At 38.6% G+C, this 8,888-nt stretch overlaps 1 protein-coding gene across 1 annotated transcript in view; it reads left to right on the top strand.

The window, feature by feature from the left end:
- Positions 1 to 8,180, top strand: part of LOC103773426 (succinyl-CoA ligase [GDP-forming] subunit beta, mitochondrial) — a gene marked incomplete at its 5' end in the record, with an annotated part of 54,095 nt that extends 45,915 nt beyond the window's left edge. Inside the window, 2 exons of the mRNA XM_008940795.1 lie at positions 1,592 to 1,712; positions 7,737 to 8,180. Of these exons, the coding sequence (XP_008939043.1) occupies positions 1,592 to 1,712; positions 7,737 to 7,852 (237 nt within the window). The remainder of the gene's footprint in view (positions 1 to 1,591; positions 1,713 to 7,736) is intronic.
- Between the last annotated feature and the right edge of the window lie 708 nt (positions 8,181 to 8,888).

The following is an 8,888-nucleotide window of genomic DNA, read 5'->3' as shown; positions in this document are numbered from 1 at the left end:
GCAGGAGCAATTAGGATATCAGGATTTTTAAGGGAGCTTATTATTAATTATTGTTCTATTTATATAGCATTAGAGATGTTTTGTGCTTTGCAAAGGCACACAAGAATTCTGTTTATAGTATCAGGATGCCCAGAAGAGTGAGGAAGTCTTCATTGAATAATTCCACCACAAACAGAGGAGACAAATAACAGAGAGGTGTCAGTGAGGTGGTCCTGTTGCCACCTTCATTTTACAACTGTTCTGCTTGCCTTGGAGTTGGGTACTACACTGTGAACACTGCATATGCTTCTAGTAAGTGAAGTTTTGCAGTTTAGGGTACTGATTAAAGAGTAGGATGATTTCCTCTGGAAAGTAAAATGTTTTACACTCTTTTCCCTCCTTTTTTATTGCTGCATTGTGGATGACAGCATTGCTAACAGTGGTGAGCTTTCAGCCTGTGTGACTGCACATCACGGGAGTTAATTGTCACGTTTTGTCTCCAGAGAAATATTAAACCTGATTGTGCAGAGCTATAAACGTGCGTGACTGCAGGGAGTTTTCTTGGTGCTGGCATGAGCCTGGGTACCTGGGGGTGGGCAAAGTGAATCTGCCCATCCTGTGCAACGAGTTAAGCATAACTGCAGCTGACATCGTGCGCAAGTGAAATCCAGTGATATTTCCTTCCACCAGACCTAAGCTCCTCTTTGTCTTGTTGGGTTTTGAGTCAACATGATTCTGGCAAAGCTTGTTTGTGACGCTCAGTGAAGCTCGTTGTGGAGTACCCCAAATGTTGGGGGTTGGCCCCCCTATGGCAGGAGAAGCAGGACAGCTGTGGCTGTGCCGTGTCCCCGCGACCTCCTGAGCCGTGGTGGGGAGCCTGGGGTGTGAGCTCGGGTTTGATACTACACTGCCTTAGCAAGGGGAGAGAAACCATGTTAATATCTTGTATATATTGATGTCTTGTATGTTGTGAAGGGTAATTTAATTGTGAGTTGGGTGCAGGAATTTCATTTTCCAGAGGCTGATGAATAGCAGTTTTTGGAGGTTATCAGTTAATCTGTTGTAATGAATGTTCTTCATTACATGCCTTCCCTTGTTAATTAGAAAGGATTTTTACTCCTGTTTATCAAGTCAGGGCAAGTATATTACCTTTTCCTCCGTACTGCTTATGATGAAGTGCATATCCAGATTGTTTTGTGGAGTGTCCACATGAATATTTCATCACATGTGCATCCCTACCTTCATACACTCTGTTTTCAGAGCTCCAACCTCGGATAATTATTCAATACATTTCAAAAATCCAAAATATAGATTGTTTAATCTCTTTTTATTTATACTTATCATTAGAAATTCCTCTTTCCTGTGTAATAATGTGTTTATGGCATTAATTACCATGCCAATTTAGACCAAGGCAATTAATCACTGCTACACAGTACAGAAACAATAGATTTGGAATTAGGTTCTCCAAGTACAGAGGTGAAGCTTGTACCTTCCATGAATGAGAGATGGGAATCTGTACCCTGGTTGGGTCCTTTACCTGAGTTTATTTAAAAAACAAAGCCAAGACAAAACACAAACAAAAACCTCACCTATTTCTGTTTCTTTCCCACAGGTTGAAGCAATACTTGTAAACATATTTGGTGGGATTGTGAACTGTGCCATCATAGCCAATGGTATTACCAAAGCCTGCCGAGAGCTTGAGCTGAAAGTGCCACTGGTGGTCAGACTGGAAGGTGAGTGCTGATGGTTTCAGACCAAAATCATCCCTCAGGTGCACCACAATCCACAGTGGCTTTCTTCAGTCTCTAGACTCTAAACAGATTAGCCCCACACAATAAGAATATGTCCAATTCTTCATTCATAGCATGACTTTGGAGTCGATAAACTCTTTCCTTATATATTTTGGTGTTTCTGGTCCCTCGTGGTGCTTGAAGCAATGAAAATTTGCAATGAAAACATTATGGTTTAGCTTATAAGATTTGCAATGCAAATAGAAATTATTTTGATGCAAGTTTCTGTTTACTGGAAGGTATTTCTTTTTCAAATGATTTTTTTAGTGAATGCAATTGTATTATTGCTGAACCCGTAGCAACGTAGTTTTCTTAAATTGACTCCAACAACATAATTAAAAGAAAGGTGTTAGAAACAGTATTTGTGAGAGAGAGATCACTGTAACATGTTCTTCTGCTCAAATACCCAAATCCAGTTAAAATCCATTAAAAAACAGATTGGGTAAGGAGTTGGTTTCTTTTGAGTACATCCAGCATTGTTAAACTAGAAACAAAAAAGTAATAGAGAGGTGGGGCAGTTACTGGCCTTAATATAATGACAGTGGCTATGGAGTTCTGTCACTTCTGAGAAGCACCCTGCAGGAGGAGGGGAGATTCTTCTACCAGGGAATGAAAAAGTGCTTGGGTAGACTTTTGCTGTGGAAGTGCAGGAAAATTTAAATACTCTGAAAAGGATTTTAGAGATGAGTTGTGAAAATTTTCTTTGGATGACACAGCACCACTAAACATCTGAAGAAAATAAGTAGATAGTTTAATATGGATGAAGGAGACACTGATGGATGTTGGTTGGAAGCAGGAAAGTTTCATAATATAAAATCTCATTGTTTATCAGCTCTAGGCAATGTTGTTTAGCTTTTTGTCATAGAAAAAACTTTTCCTGTCTGTCATAGCTGGGAAAAAGTTGATCTGTCATATCTGCAAGACTTCTCCACTATTGAAGCTGCTTTTTAAGTAAAGATACTGGAAAAGCCATTGGTTTTCCTTATGAACAAGATAGTTGCAAGTTGTTTCTATTGCAAGATTTGAAACCAGTATAAGAGAAACAAGAAAATCAACTTGCTTATTTTAAACTGCAATCTGCTAGGTCTGCCACTGGGTTTTCTTGACCTTTCTCCAATACCTTTGATACTTCCACGATTGTACACAAGTAAGGGTGAATTTGTTTTTTAATGTGACTTCTGGTAGACTGCAAGAGGCAAAGCAGTCCCTGAGCTGAACGATGGGAGTCCCAGTGCTGCTGTACTGTGGAGTTTGTCTGGGAGGGAAGCTGTGGAGCAGGAGTGCTTCTGCCTGGGGGCTGCAGAAAGCCCTGCAGAGGTGACTGCCTGGTGCCTGCTCCTCTTGTGGCCACGACCTTTATGAGTTGTGTGCTCCTTCATCCACAGAGATTGGCACTCAGTACTCAGAGTGTCAAACACAGATTTTAATGCAAACCTCTTTTGTTGACCATCTTCCCATGGCTGCTCATCCTTCATTGGGTTTATAATAGTTTCTCCTAGACTAGTTGCTGACTGTGGAGGTGGCGATACCATGTTTTCTTTAGGAGGCTGTCTCAGAATTATATAGCAGACTCCCACTTTTGCATAATATTTATCTCAAAAGTATTTTAGTTCCTTCTGTCATTTCTCGTGTTGCCCATCAGTTCATCCTAAACAAAGAGATAAGAAACCTGATCAAGTTGAAGATGTCCCTACTCACTGCAGGGGGCTGGACTAGATGACCTTTAAAGGGATCTTCCCACCCAAGCCATTCTGTGATTCTGTGTTTACAGTCTTCACATGCTGTACTTAGAAACTGTTAACTCTGGCTTTCTTTGCCTCCTCTAGTCATCCAACCAAGCAATATATATACATAGAGGGTTTTTTTAATCCTTCCCCAGCAATCAGCCCCTCTGGATCCTTAATCATCTTCATTGTTCTTCTTTGAACTCACACCAGTTATCTAAACATCTAAGGATTTTGAATTAATAATGAGTGCTGTGGAAGTAGTCGGTCTACCCAAGACTTTTTAAAACATCACCAATAACATTTTACCCCTCAAAAGGAGAAGAGGGACAAGTACTTTTTTGGATTTCCATTTTGAGCATTTCTTCAACAGAACGTTCATGATTATTCCCATAAATCTTAACAGATTTGTGACCTGCACTTTAAAGAGTCTTTGCCCACATGCACTGTATTACAAATGTCTTGATGACTAAAGTTTTAATCAGTCAAATCTGTCTTGATTTAGCAGGATTCTGTGGACAAATCTTTGTTCTCAGTTGTATAATAATTACAAGCTGTTTTACCAGTGGATAAAGAAAGGATTACTCTCCTCTTTGAAAATGGTAACTTTATAATTACATGTATTTACTTGCCTTATCAGTTAAGAACTCACCAGCTGAGACACAGGATTATTGTTGTTTAAAAGGCTCATGGGTGAATGGAGAAACCACGTATTCCAAATTTTATCTTATACAGATGTAGAAAACTAACTTCTGGTTTTATGCACGTTTTTTCCCCGTTTAAAAAGTAATGAACTTCAGCTGAGTTTTGTGAAAACTAACTAGGAGCAGTGAATGGAAGCCAAACCTTATTTCTCATTAATGTAGCTCAGAGTTAGATGAAAAGAGGAAAGAATAAAAAAGAATTCTGAATTAGATGTCTTCTTCCTATGCTGGAAATTTTACATTCTCTTTCTCAGCAAATGAATTCTCTACTTCTCCAATCACAAGACAAGAACTGGGAGGAATTAGAACTACTTAATATGTTGAAACACAGCTAGAAGCAGGTTGGCTTTTATTCAAATGTCTAAATCCAAAATATCCTATTAGATTTTTCAGCCATGTGATTGGTGACCTGCTGTGTTCTCTCAGAATCTAATATTTTTTTTTTAATATATTCAGAAATCTTTTACACACACGTGAAATTTTGCTTCAGCTTGTATATCGTGCTCACAATTATGGTTTAATATGTGTGTCTCTGATTTTTAGTACCCCAAATTGCCTATCAAGAGAGAAGAATGGAACTTAGAACTTTATTCATATCAAGCTCTTCAAACATTCTTGTTTTTTACATACAGTGTGACTTTAAATGTGTCTTTTCCAGTTGGCTGTAAACATGAGGCAGAGGAAAAGCTTAAAATACTCTTTGGGAAAAGTTTCAGATAGAAAAGGGCGAAGGGAGTGGACAGAGTAGAAAGGGTTCAATTGTCTTGTACAATTAGACAGTGAAAGTTGATTTATTGTTGGCTGCAGAGCCAACAACCTCAAAGCAAATGTTGCTGACTCAAGATTAGCTAGTAATGAACTTCAGACTCTGTCCCTTTTTCTCCAAGACCTTTGATCTCTGGGACCTGAGAGGCTGTGAGTTTCTAGCTTGTGGGCTAGCAGAAATGACTTCACCTGGGGGAGAAATTTGGCTCTCAATACACTCATTGGTGTGTTATATCAAACCTGCTATTGATACTGGAACATTCTCACAATGTGTTCACATCAATAATAATTTCCAGCCATACTGCATGTTGTGAAACATTTTGTCATAGTAGAATCTTTGGGATGGGTCAGATGATTTTTTGTTAGTGTTCTACTTGTTAGGACATACCAAATGTATGTAACGGTGACCTGAAAGGCTGGAAGTGGCATTGCAGAACTTGGCATCCTCTCCAGCCATCAGCAGTAAACAAAGGCAGAAATAAAAACTATAGCAACAACAAATGAACAAGAAAAGCCAAACAAGAACCCCTCAGCAGCAACCGTGAGAGCCCTGTAGCTTTCAGTCTGAATTTTCACCTCTGGCTGTGGTGTAGGTGAAGGGCAGTTCTTCTGACAGCCTGTGTATGGGGCTCTGTTTACAGTTCTCTGACACCATCCAGTGGCAGGAGGTTAATGTTAGAATGGTGGCATTATTTGTTTATTTTAACATCTACTGTGAGAAGATAATACCTTTTGTAGATTCTTAAATCTTTCCGGTATCTTCTGAACATTTAATTTCAAAACTTAGCTCTGCATTCTTTAGCAGGATCTGGGTGTGATTTCTGTAGTCTCCATATAGCTAAAACACCACAAGGGGATGAAAAGCTGTCATTAACAAAAGGAAAATTACAGCAAAGGAAAACACTTGCTGAAAATCATGTTTAGTTGTGTGGCCAGCCTATAAAAGTGTTTTATTGAATAAATACAGTATACTCTTACTCTTTTGACTGCAGTGAGAGTTTTTTCAGCTTTCATATTTTCATTTGTCTGCATAACCTCCCCCCTCCCTTCTCAGTGGACTGTGTTCTGTATTGATTTTGTAATGCATGTCAGACAAGTGGTGTGGAGAGCAATCACTGCAGCACAGAATAGATCCAGTGTATTGTTCCCACTCTGACCTGTCAGTAAATTAATATTGGCTCCTTAGTGAAGAACAAAAGTTAGTTTTAAATACATGGCTATCACAGGCAGCATAATATTTTCCTCTGTGGAAAAATTTCTAGGAAAATTTCCCTCTTTCCATATTTTTTTTTTTTTTATTGTCTCCTCTCAGCACTTGTTTCGTAGGATCCTGTTTGAGAGATTGGTACAATCTTGAATATTTAAAATGTTTATCCCTTTTGTATCTAAATAACAAATAAAGCTAAAAAAAAAAGTCTAAATAATAAATAAATTATATACATAAATAAAAGTAAAGTAATTAATAAAATAAAAAAGTGGGAATCCTGACTTGAGCATGATGTTGAAACAGACTTTTGAATTTCTCCACTGCTGTATGTTTTCAGATGTTTTATGAAGTCTGACAAAAAAAAAACAAAACCACCTTTTAAAATGAGTGTTCTGGAGGTTGCACACTAAAGAATACGCTCCTTGCATGGTTAATAATTAAGACTATAATTAGTGTATAGCTCCAAATGTAATTAAAATTCATTTTGCTAGGTCTAGGAATTACAAAGTAATTAAGCATTTTGACGTGGCAAATGAACAAGGAACTTGATGTGAAGGAGGAAGGATAGAAATGATCCTGGAGAAGATCAGCTCAGGGTCTTGTGCATGTCACCAACGTGTGATCCTGAGTGTGGATTCTGCTTGTATCTGACTGATAAACCCCTTCTTCCAAGTTCTGCCATGCTGCAGAGCATATCAGTGATCAAAAACTGTCACGTGGCTTTGCTGGAGAAAGCTCTGGAGAATCCTGATGTTCCTTTTGCCTTTGTTTTCCAAGGAGAATGAGCTGGGGTCAATGGGAAGCTGAAGCACTTGTCTTCTACACAAGTGTGAACAGGGGGAAACGTGCTTTCCCCAAATGTCTTTTTTAATTTGGGATTTTTTTCTTTCACTGTGGATGGAGCCTGTTGGCTGAATTAGAGCTTTTTAAATATTAAAGAGAGTGCTTGTCCTGTACAGCTGTGCAGTCTCCTTGGATGTGGGGTAACTCAGTGCAGCAGCAGAGGGGGGAACGGAGCCGTGCGGAATGCTTCAGAGATCTCTGTGCTCCCCCTTTTTTAGCAGAAACACAAAAAAGCATATTCAAGAGCAGCTCAAGCTGAGTTAGATTTTCAGGATTACTCAATTCTTTGTCTTTCAATAGCCCATTTTGCAGCTTTCAGTTAACAGGGGTGAATTCTAGTTATTGTTGATTCTCTGCTGATTAGCAGTATCTCATAGCTGCTAGTAAATGCGTTAAATCTTCCCAAGTGTCACGTGGCACTAGGGCCATTACCCACTTGCTGGGTGTCCCTTTGGGCACTGGTGGGTGGTGGATTGACTCTGATCTTCACAAAGCCCCTCTTGTGTGTGCAAGAGCTGTTACCAGATTGCATTGTCTGTCAGAATCCTCACTGACATAAAGAGTTCCTCCTTCTCAGCTCGGTCTGAACCACTCACTGCATCTGAGTGGGTTAAACTGAGATGATGTGTGGTTTGAAGCACCAGCTACTTTTATGAAATTTAATAGAAGATGCTCATTTATCCATTAATATTAATTACTAATTTTAGTCAGTGTTCTTTTTCAGGAACAAATGTTCATGAAGCCCAGCGTATCCTGAATGAAAGTGGACTCCCCATCACGTCTGCAAATGACCTTGAGGATGCAGCAAAGAAGGCAGTGGCTAGTGTGGCCAAAAAATAACAACTTGAAGATAATTCTCCTGGAAAGAGCGTGTGTTTCACAAGACATCATTTCTGTTGCTGTTTTGGAGAGGATTAGTGGAGTTTTTCTAAGCAGTCATCAGTGTTGGTGGACTTAATGTGATATGTGGCAAACTCAGGCAGGCTACAGGCTGGCAAGTCAAGCTTCAGAAATTTTTCAGCTACAATCATGAAGGATTCCTATGTCTTCATCTAATTTTGGTAATTTTGTTACTCAGAATTGTAATAAGTAATACATCACTTCGTAAAGCTCTTTTTCTGCTTTCCTTCCAAAACTGTCACTGATAAACACATGCTAAGATACAATAGTTACTGATTTCTATCAACAGGATTGTTCTTTAATCAAATATGTGGTTCACCTATTTCCCAATTTTTTAATTTTTTTTTAAGTATTGTAAAAAGTCAGCAAACGAATAATGGGTTTATATTTTTTACGGACTTTTACAATAATGTAAAAAATTGTGCTTACAATATCTATTTTTGTTCAAATGAATAATGTTTATTTTCTTTTGTAGAAATCACGCGCTTTGCCTTAAGATGATTTTCTCTTGTAGATACCAAAGTATACCTCACAATGGGAAAAGGGACTGGTGAGAGGACCTTCCATTCTTACACTGTGCCTATAAGCTGGCAAAATGTGATTTGTTTTATTTTCTAGTTTTTGGAAATGAGGTGCAGTACTCCTAGGTGTAGCAGTGCCCTACAGGAAGCTCTGTGAGGATGTGTCTGCCAGCAAGAAAATGGCTGCTAACTTTAAAAAATAACCTCTTTCATAAGTATGTCACTGCTGTGAGGCTTTAAAATCAGATGAGAACCTGGAGCAGTTTCCTGTCAGGAGCGTGGAGTTAAATCTCCAAGTGATTTCACTTCCAAAAGCCATTTCTGATTTATTGGGAATAAACCACAAATGAACTTTTCCATTTTTAAAGTACTTGATTTCTCAGGCTTCAATAAAAACATGCACAAGGAACAGAATATATGTTTCAGTACTCAGATATTGATGTGTATTTGTTTTG

Source organism: Merops nubicus, unplaced genomic scaffold, assembly GCF_000691845.1.
Source record: "Merops nubicus isolate BGI_N331 unplaced genomic scaffold, ASM69184v1 scaffold5435, whole genome shotgun sequence".
NCBI classification, from domain to species: domain Eukaryota; kingdom Metazoa; phylum Chordata; class Aves; order Coraciiformes; family Meropidae; genus Merops; species Merops nubicus.
This window is presented reverse-complemented; position numbering and strand designations above follow the sequence as displayed.